Source organism: Hetaerina americana, unplaced genomic scaffold, assembly GCF_022747635.1.
Source record: "Hetaerina americana unplaced genomic scaffold, ioHetAmer1.1.p SCAF_217, whole genome shotgun sequence".
Classification (NCBI taxonomy): domain Eukaryota; kingdom Metazoa; phylum Arthropoda; class Insecta; order Odonata; family Calopterygidae; genus Hetaerina; species Hetaerina americana.
The window spans coordinates 72,501-96,014 of record NW_027286783.1 but is presented as its reverse complement, the minus strand read 5'-3'; the positions used below and the strand labels follow the sequence as shown (position 1 = coordinate 96,014).

Genomic DNA, 23,514 nt, shown 5'->3' with positions numbered 1-23,514 from the left:
AAATGGAAATCAAACTGAAGGCATCAATGAGTTGCCGAGCAATTTTTTACATCAAAATCATGGGAAGATGTTAGGCAAGAGACAATATTGCCTATTGCTTTTGCAGACTTTGTGTCCTGCATAATTATTCAAGAACTGAAGACATGTTTGCCAACTTTCTTTGAGAATGGCTCAGATTTCAGTGCAACACACACTGCTCGTCAGTGAGAAACAACCTGGAAAGTTTGGTTGGAAGTCTGGAAAGTTTGGTTGGAAGTCTGGAAAGATCAGGAAGTTATGAGTTGAGAATTGCTAAAGGTGCTATTCGAAGAGAAGAAAAATATTTCAGTATTTTGTGAAGAAACATACCATTAATGCTGTTTTTAATGTTCCGAGGGAGTGGGAATTGGTGAAAGTAGGAACTTATAATAAACGGAATGAAATCCCAATCAAATGTACAATGAGGGAAGTTTTATGTCCTGGAGAAAATCCATGAAAGTACAGATGTTCCTTTTGATCAAAGAGATGGGAATTCAGTTGCTGGAGAACTTTCCAGTTTGTTGTCTTTGGCATTTGGATTTGAGAGAGAGGAGATGTGGGAGAGGCTATGGCTGCAAAATGGAGGCCACATTCTTGAGGCTCACATTTATCAAATACTCTCCATACTCAAGGCCTTGTGGTTGGTGGTTCGGTGGGCCAGACCAAGTTCCTCTTTCCTCGACTGGTGGCATGAGATGAGGATGAGTTAGGATTTCCAATTGATGATGAGGATAAGTTAGGATTTGAATTAAAAGGTTGATGATGTTAGGTTGTTGTTAGCATTATGTTTTCATAACAACTTTCTGAGTGAAGTGGCACAATTAAGTTGAAATTATGAAAAGTAAGAAAGAAGTTACAATTAGAGTAAAACCGTTAATTACAAAAGACAGTGAAACTGGGTTGATTGGGTCTCCCATAATTTAAAATACAGTCGAACACAAAAATAAGTTGAGCTTTTTTGGGGTCTCAAAGATGGTTCAGATTTTTTCCTACCCTAAATTTCATAAACCTGAACCATCTTTGAGACCCCAAAAAAGCTCAACTTATTTTTGTGTTCGACTGTATTTTAAATTATGGGAGACCCAATCAACCCAGTTTCACTGTCTTTTGTAATTAACGGTTTTACTCTAATTGTAACTTCTTTCTTACTTTTCATAATTTCAACTTAATTGTGCCACTTCACTCAGAAAGTTGTTATGAAAACATAATGCTAACAACAACCTAACATCATCAACCTTTTAATTCAAATCCTAACTTATCCTCATCATCAATTGGAAATCCTAACTCATCCTCATCTCATGCCACCAGTCGAGGAAAGAGGAACTTGGTCTGGCCCACCGAACCACCAACCACAAGGTCTATCCATCTCCTTCCACACACTTCACCTTACCTTTATTGCGGTCATGGCGCTCTTGAAGTCCCCTTTCAGCCTCGCACCCAATGTTTTATGATCTGGTTCTGCACGTAGGGACACCCCATACTTGTGCTTTTCAGTCGTCACAGTCAGTGACTTCACATTCAATTCCTCCAGGATGTACGATTTAAGGGACAGGATGTCCCTCAAACACTCCTCGCTCTTATGAATCACCACAACTGCAGGCAAAGGGTACTGCAACGATACAAAACACAAGGAACTACTACACTAATTCCACATTTCATTTATGTTGCCACTGAATCAGGAGCCACATTCACCCAAAACGCCTTACTTGGATTTTAAAACATCAAAAAAGAAAAGCAAATTAGACTTGAAAATTAAAAATAATTATCTTAAGTAAACTCTCGATATGCTCTCTGTGTCCTAAAGGATGCATGATAAAGCACGGATAATCAAGAAACAGAAGACCAAAATACGTGTTTGGCCATGATACAGAGGATTACATACAGAAACTCTCAATTTTCATTCCTTGGAATTAATTCATATTCTTTAGTAATGGAAAGCACAATTTCTCTGCACCTTGAAACGGTATTTCACGCCATGTAAGATCCAGTATAAGAGGGCCTCTTGATAGAAAAAATGTTCAGATGGCCCTAGAAGCCCATGGATCTTGGCTCAACTTTGGTCTTAGTATGCAGACGAGAGAAAATGTGAATTTTTGCTCAGTTGTTCTACATGGCACTCAAAACAAATATACCATATACATACACCGTTGGTCTCTGGTACCTGAAGAGCCAAATAACTTCTGCCGCTGAGTGACCAGTATGTACACTTTCAATAAACATGGGTCTTTCGCTATCCTCCGCACTTGTTCTCAGCATTGGGACCATTTTGAGGTCATGACTGATCCGTAGACACTTCAAGCTTATTTGGGCACCAATGGTAACCTTTGCGTGAGGTATAAAATGGCAGAAATTTCAAATTGAATTTTGTCAGGCCACACCTGCTGCACCCTTTAGGTCAAAATTATACCAATGTACCCCAGGTCTACAAGATTCAGGCTGATTTCAAAGCATATTTTGAAGTATAGAAAGTGCATCTTGTGGGCCAGAAAATGCAGTATTTTTATTAGGAACTCTTTACCTTTTTTGCTACGTTTAGGATAGACACACACAGCAACTATATATTTCTCTACCTTCCTTAACAAATAAAAACCTGACACAAAACACTAAAATACACCCTTCTTCAATCTACATATTTCCTTCCTCACTTAATCCCATAAGGTTTTATTTTAACATGAATATTAAATACTTTTCTGATTATGACACTACAAAGTTATCCAAATGGATGTTATGTTATGGATGATATGATACAAAGTTATGGATGTATTTTAAGATTACTAATATCAATTCTTATCTTCATGCTTTAGCACCATTCTAAATTTGCTATCATTTTAAAAAGACTATGAACTTCTACAAGAGCACATTTCCATGAAAAAAATAAAAATAAGCATATCAGTTGCAATGCCACTTGGTCATGAAGCTTAAATGAATACTACGAATTAAGAACAAATTACAGGTCATCTTATAACTCATTGTACTGGCACTTCATTTCTTCTGGTATTCATTATCCTGCTGAGATGCAACTCTTTTTAGTTTAAACATTATTCAGTGACATTTGCACTTTCAAGATACACCTCTTAGAAATGCACAGCACTTGAGTTAACGATATAAGGAAATTTGAAAGTGGGCACAGGACGAGAAAGGAGCACCCCAGGTTTACCGGCAGAGACAAGCGGCCACATACACACCATTCTATCCCATACACACCAATTTTGGACAGTTTAGTCTTCCATGAAAAAAAGAGTTCTGCCAATTGCCACTTTTGCAATGTCAATGCACACCTTCTGTAACTCTACCGTAAGTTATCTCGCTACCTTCACAGGAATTGTCTTGCGGTCCCGGATCACTCGTCCCATATCAATGACAGACTGCATTCTTGAAACGGCTCTCTCTATTTCACTGTTTACCAAATCATTCCTGTGAATCCACAAAATAACATGCCGATTAGTATACGTCAACTAGAAGAGATAACAATTGATTTTTTACACGATTGCTCACCACCTGACAATTGACCACAAAATCCAAAGAAAATTATTATAAGGACCCCGAGGATTCACTCATAAAAATAGGAATATGTCAACAGAAATCTCTGACATTAATATGTACGTACGCATTTTATAGATAAGCTCAAAAACCTGGAAGCATCAATAATGAATCATCATGCCTATAAAGCCAGTATATACATAGTCTGTGCAAAAAAAATGAAAACTGGTGCAATCTGGCTGCCATGACTATACCCCCCCCCACCCAAATGTGGCACCGGTTGCCTCAGACCTGATGACCGGTCTGTGCTTGGTTGATTGTTGAGCTGCGCCTATGGTGCCAGTTATGCCAGTTTCAGTTGCCCTTGTTTTAACAATTTGTCAAAAATGGAAATTGAAGAAATCACGGAGCAACATACATACTTCAGGTTTTTCGCGAAATGTGGTAAGTGTAATCAGGAAATTACTGAAATATTGACATCTGTTTACAGTGATAATGCTGTGAAGAAAACATCCTCGGTATGTTAATATATACATACACATATATATAACTAACATAAAAATATATACATATATATATACACATATTCCCCTCCCTGGACTACAACCTTGACATGGTGGAAGGGCTTGTGCGTTCCGATGACCCCTAGAGCTGTCCTGGCGGGAGTAATAATTATTGCTTCTGGTAAGGTCACCCATGCCAGATAGGTCGAAGGTTAGGAGCCAGACGAAAGGTAGTCCACGCAGCGTCTGTTCCTCAGTGAGGTGGCTGCAATTGCGTCCGACCCCAGTGGGGCGGCCAGTAAGTGATGGTGTCATGTTAAAAACACTAACGAGGATTGCAACGGTAAACCACCTCAATTATCATTCCCAAGATTTAAATGATGGACAATACAGAGATTTTGAGTCCTGGTAACTACAGGGCTCGGCCCAATCGGCCGTGTGTTGTGCCCGGCAACAGGGGAGGCAAAGCTTCTGCGGTCGTCATCCCACGAAACCCTTGCAAGGGAAAACCAGCAGCAGCATGACAGAAGATGCAGGAGAAGAAGACAAAGTTAGTTGGAATAGGAACTTGGAATGTTGGGACAATAATGAGGACAGGGAAATTGGAGAATGTTAAGCGAGAGATGGAAAGAGGAAATATAGATATTTTAGGTCTATGCGAGGTGAGATGGAAAGATAGTGGGGATTACTAGAACGATAAGTATAGAATACTATACAGTGGCGAGCCAACGAGGGGTTACCATAGAATTAAATGAAGAGGTAGGAAGAAGCGTAGTCAACATAGAGCAAGTAACAGATAGATTATTACTAATAGGGATAAAAGCAGAACCGAGGAACTTGGTTATCATTTACATCTACATCAATACCCTGCAAGCCACCAAAAAGGTGTGTGGCAGGGGGTGCAGCACCAGGAGGAAAGGGTAAGGGATGAGGGGGTTAGGGTTTTTCAAATGGATGGGGAAAGGTGAGGGGAACCTGCAAAAAAAATATATAAATATAATTGTATCACCATGCACAGTCGCTACCTTGTAGGTTAATACTTATTATGTCGAGCTGGTTCCTGGGGGATTTTGATTACATGCATTCTGGTCTCTTATTGTTCTTGGAAAAAATGACCATTTAAACCTGTCTGTCTTGCAGTCAATCTCTCTAATCTTATATTCCTGATCCCTCTGCCCATAATATGTTGGGGTTCGTATTATGTTCTCTATGTCATCGGAAAAGGACCCATCTTTAATTGTTTTTATCAAGTTTAATCTATATTGTAAACGCTGCTGTGTAAGGGAATCCCAGCCTAAATTTTCTAGCAAGTAGTTACGCTGCTGCATTGGTCATAACAATTTTTGACAAATCTAGCCCCCCTCCGCTGAATTCGTTCCAATTCCGAAATCAAATTTATCTATTGAGGATCCCATATACTGGCAGCATACTCTAGGTGGGGCCAGACTTGGGCAAGTAAACATCGTTCCTTCACTTTTTCGTCACATTTACCCAGCACTCTTTTTACAAATCCCAATTTTTTATTAGTACGACCACATATTTCCCGAATGTGCTTTCCCCAGGACACATCGTGAGTAATTGTTACAACCAAGTATTTAAAGGAAACTACCCTCGCGATTTTTGTTTGTTTAACTTTGTAACTAAATGGGAGGGAATCACTCCTTTCCCAAAAATATATTACTATGCATTTTTTCAAATTTAATTCCAATTGCCATGTATCGCACCAAGTCTGGATTGCATTTAGGTCGTTAGCTAATGTGTCTAGCTAATGTCTTCGCGACTTTGAATGTCCCCATAAATCACTGAATCGTCAGCAAAAAGACGGAGCCTGCTATTAACACGGCAAGAAAACATCGTTCCTTCACTTTTTCATCACATTTACCCAGCACTCTTTTTACAAATCCCAATTTTTTATTAGCAAGACCACATATTTAACTTTAATTCCAATTTCCATGTATCACACCAAGTCTGAATTTCATCTAAGTCGTTAGCTAACGTGACTCTGTCTTTGCGAATTCGAATGTCCCCATAAATCACCCCATCGTCGGCAAAAAGATGGTGCTTGCTGTTAACCACGGTACTGAGGTCATTTATGTAAATAAGGAAAAAGAGGGGGCCTATGACATTTCCATGTTGTACACCCAACGTGACCTTGATGCTATCGGATGATACACTATCCAGGACGACTGTTTGAACACATTTTTTTTAAATTGTCTAATTCAGCATATAACACTCCCATGTATTCCATAATTTTCCAACTTCACAAGTAACTTGCAATAAGGGACTTTATCAAAAGCTTTTTTAAAATCTAGAAATATTGCATCAACTGGAATATTACTTTCACCAGAATGCATTATATCATGAACAAATAGTGCGAGTTGAGTTTCGCAGGATCTACCTTTACGGAACCCATGTTGGTTATTAATCAATAAATCTCGGCTATTGAGGTATTTCCTTATGGAACTAACAATGATGTGCTCAAGAATCTTGCAGGAGATGGAGGTGAGCGATATTGGCCTATAATTACTGGGGTCCTCCTGGTCTCCATTTTTAAATATGGGTGTCACAGAAGCTACCTTCCAGCTGCTTGGCACGTTTTTTCTGCTAATGATCACTTAAATATTATATTAAGAAAAGGGGCAATTTCGGACGACAATTCTTTATACACACGAGCTGGTATCTCATCAGGTCCCGGAGATATGTTGGGGTCGTTGTTTTTAAGGAATAACTTTATTCTGAGGGTGGAAAAGTCGATTGCTTGCATTGGCTGCAGGAATGTTTTCGGCAGGGTCTCTGGAATATTCTGGGAGCATTTGTTGAAAACACTGTGGAAGAATGGGTTTAATATGTTGGCTCCATCTAAACTACTTGTTACTTTATCACCCTTTTCGTTGTTCTATGAGTTTATAGTGGACTTTTTTCCCTACACTTCCCTGACGTAGGACCTAAACATCTTTGGGTTATCGTTTAAATGTTCACCTAATTTTTTCCTTTTGAATTCCGCTAGCACCTTCCGGAAGGCCTCCTTGGCAGTGGACCTAGATGCTTTGTAATTCTGGTTGGTTTTGTTGATTTTATCAGGGGAGGAATCGTTAACCGTGTTTTCATTCTGGCATGGCACGCCCTTTGCCGTCTTAGTGATTTCCGAACTTCAGAGTTGTACCAACGGGGTCCCTTATTCTCTCTTATATATTTACTAGGAAGGGTCGCGGTAGTCCAGGGGGTAGAGCGTTGGACTGCTGACTGGAGGGCCCCGGGTTCGATTCCCGGGCAAGGCACTCTGGGCACCTGCAGCTCCACCCAAGCTGAAGTTATTTTTCGGGTACCAGGTCTTCCTGGGAAACCATAACCGGCACAGGGAAAGGAACTGGCCCCCCTACCCTAATGTGTGAATTTTCACACGCCGTATAGGGCTTAGTACTGGGTGATCTCTACCATCACCTACAAAACCGACCTTCAGGTTGATTACTGTGTTTATGGTTATATTTACTAGGTATGAATCTCTGTATTGCTGAACGTGTTATTGCAAGAAAATTATTCCAGGTATCCTCGACATTCCTGGTTTTGCTTAATTCGTCAAATCTAAGAAAGGAACAGTTTAACTCACATTTTAAGCCATCATAGTAAGCTTTATAGAATAAATAAATTTTTCTCTAGGTTTTTTAACTTTTTATTCAGGTATACATGCCACCGAGCAACCATAAGGAAGAAGTGTTTGATAGGATATACGATCAGTTAGAGGACATAATCGCAATGTGTTCCCACAGTTAAACATTTGATAGTGATGGGGGATTGGAATGCGATGGTAGGGGAAGGAAGAGATGGTGATGAGGAGGGGGACTACAATTTAGGCACGAGGAATGACCGCGGGGAGAAAGCAGTTGAGTTCTGCAGGAGACAGGGGTTAGTCATCACCAACACTTGGTTTAGACACCACAAAAGATGCAGGTATGCATGGAAAATGCCAGGTGACTCAGAAAGGTATCAGCTAGATTATATTTTGGTTAGACACAGGTTTAGGAACAGTTTGATAAATTCGAACAGCTTCCCGGTAGTGGATGCGGACTCTGACCACAATTTAGTTGTTATGAAATGTAGCGTCCGTTTCACAAGATAAGGCAGGGGCGGCGGGTTAGAAAACGGAATGTAGAAGCATTAAATGGATTGAAAAGGAAGGAGTACCAACAGGCTGTAGAGTAAATCATGGAGGGTGGCAAAGAGCTGAGTAGATATATAGATAGTGGTCTTTATTTGGGTGATATTCAGACCAAATGGTCCCTTCTTCCATTTAACCCATCGTCGTATACATATTATATTTGGCATTAAACTTATAGTTACATTCATATGTACACATAAATATCAAATAAATTTGCACATCGATATATATATATATATATATATATATATATACACACACACACACATACACACACACACACACACATACACACACACATACATACCTATATGCATACACATATACATACATATCCACACACACATAAACATACATACATGCATGCATACACATACATAAATACATACATAATTATGCACATATACACCCATACATACATACATATATATAAATATAAATTAAGAATACACCTACATACACTCAAATTAAATGACAGTGAAGACAGAGTACAATAAAATGAGGAAAGTCTAAGCAAGGAATGAGGTTTGTGGGAAAAGCTAGGGAGAGCGTGGCATTGCTCAACTAGTAAAAACCCACGCAGGAAAAACACCCACGAAGAGAAGTAGGGTGTGAAAAACCTGCGAAAACCCTATTAATTAAAGGAAAAATACATGTACATTGTAACAATCATTTTTACATAGTATACATATTATTAAGTTACTGAAATTGAAAAGGAGAAATTAAATACATTGACAACACATGCGGAGTAATGAGAAGCGTGATATTTCTAAATATAATTATTCAAGCTTCTACCGCTTGAGATGACAAAACAAAAAAGCAGAAAAAAAAGTAGACACAGTGATCTGTATAGCAGCTGAGTGGAATGATGGAGGGTATACTGGTTAGGTTAAGTACCTGAGGAAAATGAACTTGTGAAGTGCTCTTCTAAATGTTGTTATTGATGAAGAGTTTTTTTTGTCATCTGGGAGAGAATTCCACAGACGGCATGCTGTAACATGAAAAGATTTGTGATAGATTTCCGTGCGATGGTGTGGGACAAGAAGTTTATTATTACCCCTAGTATTTCTGTTGTCGATTGAGTTGATGAAGAGGAAATTTTTGTACAGATATTTAGGTGTGTGGTTTGAAAGTATTCCGTAGAAAAGTGAAAGAATATGTAAATGCCTGCGGCCTTCTAGCTTTAACCAGGATATTCTATTAAATGAGTCGGAAATATGATCGTATTTCCTGAGATCACATATGAACCACACACAGGAATTATGGGTCCTCTGGAGTTTGGTTTTCAGTTCTCCTGAAAGGTCTTGGTATACTACATCACAGTAATCAAAGTGGGGTATGAGAAGAGAGGACACAAGAAGCATCTTTAAGGAGGGGGGAGCAATGTGCTTTAACCTTTTCAGTGAATGCAGGGATGAGTTAATTTTTCTGCAGATAGCAATTGCATGATCAGTCCAAGATAATGTTTCATTTATGGTTAAGCCTAAATTATTTACTGTACTTAGGTATGGTATGATAGATCCTTGCAATTTTAGTGGTGGTAGTTTATCAATACTTATTTTAGAATGTAGTTTATGGTATCCAATTATAATGGACTGACTTTTGATTGGGTTTATTTTCAATAAATTTTTTATTCCCCATAGTGACAAAGCAGCTAGATCTGCATTAATTTCATTTATAATTGTAGGTAGGTAGGCTTCTTCCAAGTCAGAAAAATAACCTAACTTGGGTGGGCGGTAAACTATGCCTAAAAGAATTTTTTGTAGGTTGAAGGTTATCTCTAAGAATGCAAACTCTGGTCTTTTGCAGTAAATGGAAGAACTTTTTGATATAATTTTGAATGAGAGATCTTTTCTCACGTAGACACCTATGCCTCCACCACAATTGGCGATATGATCATGTCGATAGAAGTTGTAGCCAGGGATGTCGATGGACGAGGTAGACATATGAGGCTTAAGCCAAGTCTCAGCGATGGAAATTGCATGAACGTTGTTGCCAGGTAGAAGTTGACACAATTCGTCAAGGTGCACAGAGACTTGAGGGCGTTGAGGTAAACTATTTGAAAAGAACGAGGGTGAGATCTAAAATTGTCGCATAAGGTCAATTGATAGTTAAGGAATTAACTTGGAGCCACGTATCATTCACGTAGATCAATGGTTGCAGAGGAGAGACTTCGAGACGTATTTTTACCTTCAAGTTGGAAAGAGACGAATTCCGGTGCCAGAGGATTTAGGGATCTGTGGTGGCTTTTAGGGAAGAATTCTGGTGCAAAAGGGTCTAGGGGCGAAAAGGTTTGGGAAAATCCGAATCGGTATTTTGTGGGTAGTTGGGTAAAATGTGATGACTCAAGGTCATTATTGGGGAATTCAGTCGTGTATGGGGGACAAAGATTAGCGATGTTACCTGTGGGGGTCAAGGTATTTTGAGTGGAAAGGAGTGGGAGAGCATCCTGCGGTGATGGTGTTACTATAGCCGAGGGTGTCCTGCGGTGGGGATAAGATGGTGGGTATGCGATAATGAGTTTGGGAATTTGGGAAGGCGTAATGGCTTACGGGTGATGACTGGGAAGTAATGTTTTCAGGAACCTGAGAGCCAAAAGAGTGGTCCATCATACTTCTTAGATAATACTGGAAATAGCTAAGCTATCTAAGTTAACACAAGCAGAAGCATAAGAGGAAAGAATTTAAAATATTAAAGATCGAAGTATTTACAAGATTGAAAGCATTGGTAAGTTGATAGCGATACACTGTAATTGTTAAGGTAGTCTACGAGATTGTTCAGAAAAGCACTAGATGGGATAGGCGCTAAGCACTGCACTACGCAAAGACTAAACAATTGCAGGAAACAAATAAATAAAGATCCTGCACACTCAATTGAAAAGAAGGCACTATCAAGTGAGATATGGGAAAAGCACGAGGCACTGACACTAAATAAATTTTCACTAAATTACTTCTAAACACAGCACTACAGGATGATTATTCAAATGGGAAAAAGAATATAAAACACTATTTAAAAGGGAGGCACTATTTAAGACAACTACGAGAAAAGCCCCGGGGGTTTGACACTAAATCACTTTTCACTTGATGGCTTCGCAACGTAGATCAGGAACAGGTGAGCTGGATCAAGGAGCAACAGGGTATAGAAGGTTAGAGATGCAGGAGTAAGATGTGGTGGGAAGTCACTGGCACAGAATGAAAGAAGGCAGATCAGGAGCAATTTCCGGAGAGTGGGCGACGAGAATGTAGAGGCACAAAGCACGGAAGGCAGGAATTCCGAGCACCAAGAGGTAAGAGTGCGGCCCAAAACACTTCCGTGTTGGTCCAAAACACTTCCGAGATACGTAAACTGTTCTACCTGCTCTGGTTTTTGCCCTCCTATTTCAATGTTAAGCTTGGCCTTTTTCTTTCTAGAAAATCGCATAACCTTTATTTTATTAATATTGATTCTCATCCCATACCTGTCGCACTGAAGTTCCAATTCACTAAGCAATGCTTGCAGCCCCTTGGCTGACTGGCATACTAAAGCTCGGTCATCAGCGAACCTAACTGATTTTATGAATCCCCACCCACTTTCATTCCTACCTCCAGTTCTTCCCATGCCTCTTTAATCATTTCCTCTGCATACAGGTTGAAAAGCAACGGTGATAATGGGCAACCCTGCCTTACACCTCTTCCTAACACTGCCTATCCGGACTATCCGTTCCCCACCCGCACCTGACAGTCTGAGACATGTACAGGTTGCGGATTAGCCTCCTGTTCCTCCGATCTATTCGTATTTTCTTCAATATACTCATTAGTTTTCCCAATGCACTCCATTAAATGCTTTCTTGAAATCTATGAAACAGGCAAATACATCCTGATTGTATCCTATATTCCTCTCTATCAGTGAGCTCATTACTGCAATGGCATTGTGAGTACCTCTCCCTATCCTAAACCCAAAATTGTTATGCCCTAAGTAATCATTTGCCCTACTCTCTATTCTTTTGTTGATGTTCCTGAGTACCGCCCAACAATCAATGAACAGCTTCGTCACACCATTTTTAAATCAAGAATGGCTGCACTGATTTTCATGATATTTGACTAGTTATAATAATATCAGGAATAAAAATTTAAAAAAACTGAAAAAATAATTATTACAATAGCTTGTCAGAAAGACACCTCCTCCATTCTATCTATAAATACATTCAGCTTGATTCTCTTGTGTCAAACACCTTCTGATAACCGATACTTTTTGTTTTGTTATCAGGTGCAAGAACAAATAATGCGGATGGTTAACTTACACATGAACATGCCACATTTAATTGACCATGAGAAAAACATGGGTGTTCTAGATTCAGACCAGAAACACCAACCGATTGGCCATGTAATTTCTTAATCGTCATTGCGAATGCAACACGAATTGGAGAATGAAGTCTCAAAGGGCACATTGGTTGGGATCATGGGAATGCTAATGTATGGGAATGGGATCATGGGAATGTAAATTTAAAACGAGGTGTATGCTCTCCTTAAAATAATTAACTGTAACGTGTGAGTGAGAAATGTACGTGATAAACCCGTATGTACTTCCTTGTATGTTTTAATGTGTAATGAATGGATTAAGTGGTTTATGACTCGTAATCAAGAACATTACCACCAGGCTATCGCCTACTTGTAATGCTGGTTGTTAAATAAATAAATGCTTGGAATGAGAATTTCCTCATCTTTGAATTTTCCTTCAAGTACATATAGTCATATGCATCACTTTGATCATCAGGTTTTTTTATCACCAAATGCATTCCACTGCATAGTTTTGGTTGGTTTAGGTTTTGCAGGACCATGACCACCTAGCCAACCTTCAGCTGTAAATTGTGCGGTGGTAAGCCAGGCCCATCCAAGGAGTTTAAAAATTCAGATGGATAGTTGGTGCCTTCGTCTTCGCTGGTTACACAGTCAATAGATTTGAATGAATGCAGAGTACCAATGATTGTATTCTGAATAATGAAGTTTTAGTCATTCACATCTTTTTTCTTAGCCGCCAAAATTGCTCCCTCACTCAACCATTTGTGATTTTTGTGGTTTCAATGATGTTCAGGAACACTTTATTGATGAGCTTCATCTTTTGATGAGAGAAAATATCAAATATTCCGTGGAAATGAAATCAATATGCTCGATTCATCGACAGGAACACGGCCATTACCGATAGTCAACAATTGCTTGGAGAAATCTTCAGCAGACGGATCTTTCTGCAATGCAACTCTCACGCTTGTCATCAGTTGAAGTTCCTTCACATAGTGCCACAGATGATGATAATTTGAGGCTTGCGTTTATTTAATCAGCAGCCGTCGATCTTGGAATGACTGGCAGTGTTTGGCGGAAATCGCCAGACAGTTAATTCATTTCACCACCAAAGTATCTCGAGTCATTGCGCAGATCTTTCGATGTCCGGTTGCAATACGCTTGCACGCCATCGTGCATTCCACCCATATGATGATTTTAGATGCTACTAAAATTTAGGCCATTGCGGACTGTTTCGAAATGTTACATGCCACTTGTTCAGAATTTTGTAGGTTCAACGGCAAAATTAACGCTGACTGAGCCGTACGGCATCCTTCCAACAATGTGGCCGCTATGCCAGAAGAAGCAACTGCTACCATAATGTCCGATCTCGCAAGAACAGTGGCCAAGTGCAATGATATGAGGAGTGTCTTCCCAGTTCCACCCGGAAGCATCCAGGAAAAATAAGCCACCATTTCCATCACCAATTGTCTTCATTAATGTATCACACACTTCTTTCTGTTAGGCAACATTCTGGCAAACGTATTGCTTTGGTAAGTGGCAAAGAAACTCGTCAATGTTGTCACTGGAGGTGCTTCAGCTTGCTTGTTGATCAACATTCGACGTGGTGAAATAAACTCGTTGGCCATTCTCCAGATGCACCACCCAATGTATAACCATGGGATGACGTTCGTCAATGGGGAATGAGAATATACGAAAAATCACTTCATTGCAGTTCACATATCGACCAACATGATAGCTGGTAATTTCCTTGTTGATATCTGTGGTTTGGATGCCAAAAACTGCCATATCGCTGCCTTTCGTGACATATTTACAGATGCATTCGATCCACTTCACGGAATTGCAATACTCAACGTTGCAATGTGTTTGAATGTTTTTGAAAGCGGTGTAGAATGTGGACAATAATATCTTCTGCGTCGCAGCATAATAATATAAAACAAAAATTGACCAGTAACCTAAAAGTTTGTTTCTTGTCTGTGATTTGTTTCCAAACAAACAAATTGATCGGTAACCTGAATGTTTTCAATGTCTGTGATTTGTTTACAAACACGGTAGTGATGCGTCAACTCGAGCTGGGCTTAGCTCAAATTTACTGGAGTTGAATTCTTAAAACATTAAAATGTTGTATCCACTGCTCCAAAAATAAACACACGAACCATGACCAGGACCCCATCTCATCATCCTTATTCTCTTTAACAAAACACAGAATTACTCCACTCAAAAGAATCTCCGTTAATGAATAGGCTTACATTGTAACCCGCGCAACAGCTTCTCGCCCCCCCTCCCCAAAATAACAAAAATCCCCAACATGACCATTCGCCACACCTCCCATTCCACCCAACTTTTTCCCACGACTCCTCCCCCCTCTTTTTGACCATTACACTACACACAGTATATATAAGTCACAACACACGAGACAGCATCATTCCTTCTCTCTAAGAGGACTGCTCGGCAGTTGAAACAGAGTCAGCCTCTGGGGACATCCCCTACCTTTCCAAAAGTGCTAGTCACAGAACTAACGTTGGAAAAGATTCCACGGTAGATCTGTGAGGGAGTGAATGAGTTTTGCAAGGGCTAAGGTGCTTAAGTATACCCAAGGAAGTGAGTGAATGGCGGGCCACTGGCACAGAGAGAAGTCTGTCGCAAGCCCTGGATGTGTGAGTGCCTGCGACTAGCAAGGATCAATGCTGTATGGTATATCCAAGCTAGAGAGAGCACAATCAATTTGCATTCATTTCATTTAATTAAGCATGATCGGTGGGCCGCTGGTGCAGAGATGATTCTCTTGTGAGCGTAAGGAACATTTTAATGTTAATTGTGCTATTCTGGGCTGAGATGAATCTAAAAAACCGAATATCATGAAAATTGGTACAATTTCAATGCAACAATTTCAGAGTGTAAAAATCATTCGCCTTGACTGGGATTCGAACCCAGATCCCTCAATATCCAGTCGAGTGCTTTAGCCACTTAAGCTACCGAGGCGTCCTCTTAAACTCTGAAATTTTGGGGCTTTTAAAGGAACAAGATGTTGTGACGAAATGCCGTACATACAATGTCACAGGAATCCCAGTCAAGGCGAATGATTTTTACACTCTGAAATTGTTGCATTGAAATGCACATTAGCGGATGACTCCGTTTAAAGTTACTGTTGCGGCATCTCCCGCAGTTTCTTTGGAAAATTGGTACAGCTGTTTTTGAGTTACAAATGGTGTAACACGTAAAATTAAACACTTTAAGGGGCCTTTTATCCAGAACTCTTGCATAGAGCAGGGGCAATCAGTCTTAACTGCACCCAGTTCATTTGTAAGGGGATTCATTTACATTAAGCAGGGAGGGAGGGAGGGGACAGATGGGAGGGATGTTGGTTCCAGACCGTGGCTCTGGTAGCATGAGGTAGTGCACACTCTCATCCTGGGCCAATTCCTCCCTCTCCACCAAGTGCCGAACATTCTGGTACATGTGCTCCGTGAGGAATGGGGTAAATGGGGCCATCACACGAATCATGGAATAGAGGACACTGGTCAATGTTTCCAGTGCAGAGGAGCAATCTTCAAGGCCACCCTCTCCCTGTAACAATAGAATGTCCAGTCAACAACATACTTACAATGCATGTCAATGTAAGGCATAAAGGCCACACCAAAGTTGTGTAAATATATATCACAAGCATCAGTGCTGAGCCTAGAATTGTGAGGCTGGTTGTTTCACCCATACCATGCAAGCTCAGTGGTCTGGGTGAAAGAGAACATTGCTCCTGTCTTAATAATTCATTAGCTTTCTGGGGATGTTAGGGGTTATGATTTAGATACTGATTACATACTGATTTAATATTACTATTACATTAGGAAGTTGTTCCTCAAAAATATCAACATGTTCAGAACTGCTTTGCAAACCAGTTAATTATTTTTCCCCATTTCTTTTTTCTTGGAAGTTTTACGGGAAGTGGACAGGACAGAGGGTTTAGTCCTTGGGTCGCGCACACAATGGCTACAGGGAATATTACCACTTCTTGAGGCACACTTAACTTCTCTCCACCAATCATTTTCTGGACTAACCCATGGTTTTTCCCGTCAGTTTTCCCTTAAAACTGAACTTGGCAAATTTCCCCCTCCATGTTTACCACTTTCATTAGCTCTGATGAAAAAAATGTTATTCCAGTTGCTCTTAAATAATTTATAGCACCATGAGTGCTAAATGAAATCTTGAGCAAATGATTGACTCTTCCATTGTACAAAAATACTTCAATAAGAAATCCTGAGTAAAATTTCTGTTCATGTTCTGATAAGCCCAAAAACAAGAGAAACATGAAAGAAATCCATTCATTGAATTGAGGACCACAGAAAAATAAGTCACGTGAATGAGGTCTACGTACACAGGTGAAGATAATTTCAATGTAATCACCAAAGCTTTTCATTTATACTTTGTTTACATCCATATTGGCCATGCACTTTTACATAAGTCTAGATGAGTGCTAATGTTAATTATGGCACTCCGATGGACCAGCTTGAAAGGCATAACCATAATCGCCAGTTTATTACCCAAGGGATGGAAAAAGAAATATTCAACAAATCATATAAACCTCAAGAAGAAATGAGTACAATTATATGATGCTTCATCATCATCACAAGCATAAGATCATGTGATTAATAATAACTGGATACTTTCTATTCCGTTGGCATTGACTTCACAATTTAATTCTTATTTTGTGAGATATATGCTTCAGAAAGAAGGAAGTTACATGAAATCTTACCAAAAAATCATGATTATGAAGCTTTTCCTCATAATACAAAAATATGTACTTGAAGATAACCTTAAATTTTCCATATTTTGATTGCCTTGCAAATAAAATACTGATAAATTGAACTTTTCTTCTTTTAATAAGCGGTAATGAAATATGAGCACTTCATACTTATTTACACACTTTAGGCATAATTGAGTAGTGCACATGCAGTCTAGACAGACACATTTACCTATGAGTATACTTATAAGCTCAAATGTGGGCATAATTGGAAATACACTAATGCCCCACCATTTTAGCCTATCACATACTTCCGTGGCTATTTCCTTTCAATGTACATATATTGCACAGAACAGGTGATAATGAGCATCCACTGCCCATCACCGCCATTCTAGCTCTCTTTTTGCCACCTGCACTCGTGCAGTCTGAGAGAGGACACCTCCCATACAAGTCATCCATCTCTCCAGCCTCCTCCTCCCCATCTTCTCCCTAAGTTCATTAATTGTGCCCGCTTGGCCGAGAGCCTACTCAGAATCCACTGAAGATACAAATACATAATTATGCTTGCGCTCTCTGTTCCTTGACATCATGATTTTGATGGCATTACATGCACCCTTCTCCTTTCCAAATCCAAACTGACGTTCTCTTAAGTGGTCGTATTCTCACTTCTTCACCTGGTGGTGATTCTGTGTAATAATACATTTACCGAGTGTGGTATCAAATATCAGCTAACTCTATTGAATCCAGCCTCAATCATTTTTACTGGAGATTCTGCCATTTATTTGAATGTTTTATTTCAACTGTTAGAATGAAAGAAAATTATTTGAGGCATGGGAGGAAGCATTAGAGATGTCACTGCACTCTCAAGAAAAATCTAGGAAAAAGCTAGATTATGCAAATTGTCAAACACCCCAGATGTGAGGTAAGATTATCTAAACATGGAGAGAGAGTTTGTCTCCTCATAAGGAAAAAATTAGAGTTCGGCCAATGCCCTAAAGCTATTCATACCCAGTGATAGAAAAAAAAAGTGTGGACTATAATAAGCAAGGCATCAGCAAAAAAGGTAGATAACTCAATTCTGATGAGACAATAGCTCCTGATGTCTATGATAGTTAATGTGCTATTATCACTGACACCATACAGATTGCAAACGGAATGAATGAATCTTTTTTTATTTATACAGAAACCCAAGGAAATATTCCAAAACAGTATACTGCTCATGAAAATAGTATCCCAGAAACATTGCATCTATATCCTAGTGATCATGAAGAGGTATTAGCCTGCCTTCCGAATATTTCTAAAAAAACCTTTTTCAGTTGATCTTTTAAGCAAATTCAAATTATTGTATAGTTGATTTGCTTATTTTCTAGGTGTTTTAATTCAACTTTATTACTTTTCCATGACTTTCCATACTTAGTGTATTCCCAGGATTATTTGAGCAAGGTTAAAATAATGGTTGATGTTCCAGAGTAGCACACATACTAATTGAAAATTAGCACTTAACTTTAAAATTTGTGTGTTCCTAAATTAGGCCTCTTAACACAATTGCAGCATGATTGAATACCAAATCAATAAACATCAATAAATATTTAAAACTCTGGAGAAACAGGAAAATTGATAAACTAAGAAAACCAAAGCAAAGTGGAAAGATCAGATAAACTAAGTAAATTAACAGCCATGTGCACTTTTTCCCTTAATACATGGGTCATTTAATAACAGGTTAGAAATTCAAAGAGACCCATACAATTGGAAAAGGTTTCCTTGGACTGAGTAAGTCTCATCTCTCACTAGACTGCTGTTAGTCTCAGCTATATCCATTGCGGGGTTTCATTTACTAGTCCATTGAAGCAATAAACTTTTGTGTACATAGAAAAATGGAAAAAGATTAATTTCTCGCAGTGATTAAACACTTCTATTTGAAAGGATTAACACCAAAAGAGATTAAATGCAGGTTGGATGAAGCTCAGGGCACACAATCAGCTACTATATTTGCGACTGTTTACAATTAACTACACTAGCTGAGCTAAAGGGTTTTAACGTAGCCACACGTCCACAAATGATTAACAGTGTTCATGAGACCCAGTGGAAGTAACTTCCCCCGAAATGACTGACTAAGCCCATTACATGGTTTTGAGTGATTCACGAATTTTCAGTTTGTGGAAGAGTTAAGGCCATACACACATGGCGTCTGTTTAAAAAGTTTCCAAACATTTTGAATGTGTCTCCAGTTGGCTATTTTTTTAATCCACTTCGAGACATTGTGTAACCAGCTTCAACCACTTGATTGATATTCTGTTTTGCTGACTAGTTAAAGCCGTTTATGTGAAGGGGTGTTTGTGGAGTGCGGCGAAAAATCAGCTCAGCAGAAATTAACTCTTTGAAAGAGCAGTGTTGTTCTGTGAGTTTCTACGTGAAACTCTGCAAATCGTTGACGGAAACTTTTGAGTTGATTACCAAGGCTTGTGGTGAGGATGCTATGAAACATGCCAAGTGTTATGAGTGGTTTACCCAATTCAAAAAGGGGTGGCAATCAGTGGAAGACGACGAGCATTCTGGAAGACAATCAACGTTGATTGAGGACCCCCACATCGAGACAGTGAATGATCTCGTTCGTACAAATCTACTTTTGACTGTCGGAGAACTTGCGAAAGAGTGTTACATCTTGATTGGTTTATGCCATGAAATCCTGACCGAAAAATTGAGGATGCATTGAGTCACTGCCAAATTCATGCCTCGCCAGATGACAGCGGACAAGAAACAACATGGAGTTCAAGTCTGTTGGGAACCGTTTGATCAAGCCGAAGAGGATGAAGCCTTCTTGCCCAGGATCATAACAGGTCATGAGTCATGGGTTTATGAATATGACATCGAAACAAAAGCACAATCTTCACAATGGATTGGTGAAACATCCCCCGCACCCCATAAAAGCTCAACAAGTTCGCTCGAAATTCAAGGTGATGTTAATTCTTCTTTTTTTCATGCAATAGGATTGCGCATCACAGATACCAACCTTAAGGCCAGATAGTCAACATAGAGTATCACCTGGAGGTTATGAAACGTTTAAGAGAGAGAATCAGACAAAAACGGCTAGAACTTTGGGGGAATGGCTAGCAGTTTTCACCATGAAAATGCATACTCCCCACACCTGGCCCCAGGTGACTTTTTCATGTTCCCCAAACTGAAAACCCTACTCAAAGGAAAAAGATTTGCCACCATTCCAGAGATCGAGAAAAATTCAACAGAGCGGCTTATGAGCATTCCGGAAGAGAAGCACTCCAGGACTGTTTCAAAGGGAGGAAACACCATTGGAATAAGTGAATACGTTGGAGCGGAGACTACTCTGATTGGGGGGGGGGGGTACAATGACCGATAATTTCTTGGCGAGGTATTGTTTGTCGTAAAAAGTTAGGGAACTTTTTGAACAGACCTCATATCACAAGGTAGAACAGTGCTTCGATTTTACATGAAAAAATGGTAGTGAAAAACCTCTCTGCAGGATGAGTGCCGTGTTTTCTCTCAATGGAGAATTAACAATGGTGTGGTCAATTCAGAAGCTGGTTTGAAACTTTCCCATTGCAATCCTGAAGATTGGCCGCTTCAATGAGAAGCCTATGACAAAATATAACCTTGGATAGACTACCACACTCTAGAGACAGAGAAACAGAGGTTTCTAAAGGCGATCCAGCTTCAAAGAAGGCAAAGATAGTGAAATTGGTTGACAAGGTGAATGCCATGGTTTTTGGGATGCACACTGAATCATCTTCATCGATTACTTGCAAAAAGGACAAACGATACATGGAGTATATAATGTCATTATTGCATTGGTTGAGAGAAGAAATCAAGAACAAATCCTCATTTGGCAAAGAAAAAAATTCTCTTCCATCAAATCAGTGCATGGGTGCACACCGTTACTATTTTGACGGAGAAAATTATGGAATTAAAAGTTCGAATTACAACAACAGCCATCATATTCCCTAGATTTAGCCCCCACTGACTTTTTTGCACTTCTAAACTTGAAAAAATGGCTCAGTGGAAAACAATACATGTCGAATGAGGAGACCAAAGGTGCTTATTTTGGGGATCACTTTAAAACCCTACTTTTTAGACAGCTTAAAGAAGCAGGAGCAATACTGGAAAAAGTATTTCTAGTTAAAAAGAGATCATGTTGGAGAATACAAAAAACTACCCAAAATAATGTTTTTGTATATTTTTCCTCAGGATTAATTGCAAAACCCATGCAATATCAAAACAGATGTGATCAATGACAATTAAACCATAATTTACTTTTCAGAAATAGACCAACACAATGACATGATTTCATTTAAAAATAATATTCAGGGCTTAGCCTTTGAACTATTTGCATCTTAGGTAAATTTTGAAAGATATTTTTCTAACATTCTGGTATTGAAAATACTCACTGGTGTAGGCAACCAATACATACCTTGATCCTTTTCCTGTTCATTCTGACATACCAATTGGTTAGGTGATCAATGAATTTCACCAAACGAGGTACCACTGTATACAGATGGTATGCCGCCATTTCTTGCTTGACAAACTGCAGCAGTGTCTGAGTGAAGGAAAGTATCCACTGATCCATTGTATTCCCGGACAGCTTAAAAGTCACCTCATTATACTTGAAATCAGTATTTTCTTCCTGTGAAAGGATGACAAGGCAATCAGGGACAAATCAAGGACAAGGACAAATCAGTTCCAGAAGTTACAAGTTTATATGAGGGAAATAGCAAAGTGAAATAGCATTGACATTTAAATTATCAAACTGACCTTACAAAACCTCTCGACATTTTGAATGAGGAACCTGTATGCATTATACCATGGCAAGAAGACATCTTTTAGAATATCCCTCACACCTTCTTCTTTGAATCTTAAATTGTCAGCTCGAACCACTGGAGAGTTGATCAGGTACAACCGGAGAGCATCACTGCCAAATTTTCCCACCACCTATGGACAAATCTGAAAATTACTCAAACTGGACACTTGCAATTAAAAAGTCACACACTTGTTTTTTTAAAAACACATCCTTTTAGCTGCCCTTCCTTGTATATACATACACATATTCATGAGAAGTGCGGATCAAATTTGTGGAAACAAAATCCATGACCACTTCAAAGATATTTCTTATTAAAACGGCCATTCAAAAATAATACTTTCCATAGCTACTGGAACCTATTAGTAATACATAATAAATCAACGCTTCCGAGTTAAACGATGTTTTAACTTTCTTGAAATATTTTAGGGCAATGACTATATAATAGTAGTGGAGTCTACATCAATTTCTTTATGTAACAACTTTATTGGGGGGATATTGAAACGCCATAGTCCCTTCTTTCACCTAACCCCAGCAACATTACATTCAAGACAATTACAAACACCCAAGCCCTAGGCCGAAAAAAGTCAGTTGGCTATGCAACGCGGTGGGAGAAAGGTATGACGCCGGTATCAAAAAGCTGCTTACAAGGATGATAAAAAAAGATTGATTGTCAAGGCGACTTCGTAGAAAAATAGCTAAATGCTCAACCTTTCCTGCAATGTAGAGAATAAATTTGATTTTTCATGAAAAAAAAGGAGACTTTACTAATCGAATCGAAGTACTTCCCATTGCGCTTGAAATAGTTCTGCGATACGCATGTTTTTAGGACCTAACACAACTCACTAATCACTGGAAACGGGACCCCTTTCCAAAAAAGGATTTCCTCACCTAACTGGAGGGCTGCTAGCGTGGTAACACTCGGAAGAGGCTGCAGACATCGAAAGAGACGAGGATACACCCAGGAGGGAGGGCTAACTCTGCGAGGTGGGGGGCCAGATCGGTGGAGTTTTTGATTCCAAATTTTGGGGCAAACTTGGTGTGCTCCTTGAAGATGGTGTTTGCTCTTCTTGCCAGGAGGTGATTGGGGGCTCAAATATTGGAAACCACCGGTCTGATGGGAATCTTCCTCAACCGTCTAAATTCTGTCTCTATTCCCTCCACACCCAACCTAATTATGGCCACCATCGACGTTACCTCACTTTATACTTCTGTACACAAGCACACGAGCGCATTGCGATACGCGATATTACTACAATATTTTAATGGTTATCCTGCTATTCTGGAATGAGTTGTATTGAAAAAACCAAACATTAGGTACATATATATATATATATATACATATATATATATATATATATGTATATATATATATATGTATATATATATATGTATATATATATATATATATATATATATATATATATAAATATATATACATATATACATATATATATACATATACATATATATATACATATATATACATATATATATATATATACATATATATACATATATAT

General features: G+C 39.1%; 1 protein-coding gene across 1 annotated transcript in view; it reads right to left on the bottom strand.

Annotated features, from left to right (window-relative positions):
• The window catches only part of IleRS (Isoleucyl-tRNA synthetase), a 107,738-nt gene that overhangs the window by 13,326 nt on the left and 70,898 nt on the right, over window positions 1–23,514 (bottom strand). The window contains exons 13-17 of the mRNA XM_071586300.1: window positions 21,949–22,125; window positions 21,608–21,820; window positions 15,805–15,998; window positions 3,330–3,432; window positions 1,409–1,627 (exon numbers count right to left, since the gene is read on the bottom strand). Of these exons, the coding sequence (XP_071442401.1) occupies window positions 1,409–1,627; window positions 3,330–3,432; window positions 15,805–15,998; window positions 21,608–21,820; window positions 21,949–22,125 (906 nt within the window). The remainder of the gene's footprint in view (window positions 1–1,408; window positions 1,628–3,329; window positions 3,433–15,804; window positions 15,999–21,607; window positions 21,821–21,948; window positions 22,126–23,514) is intronic.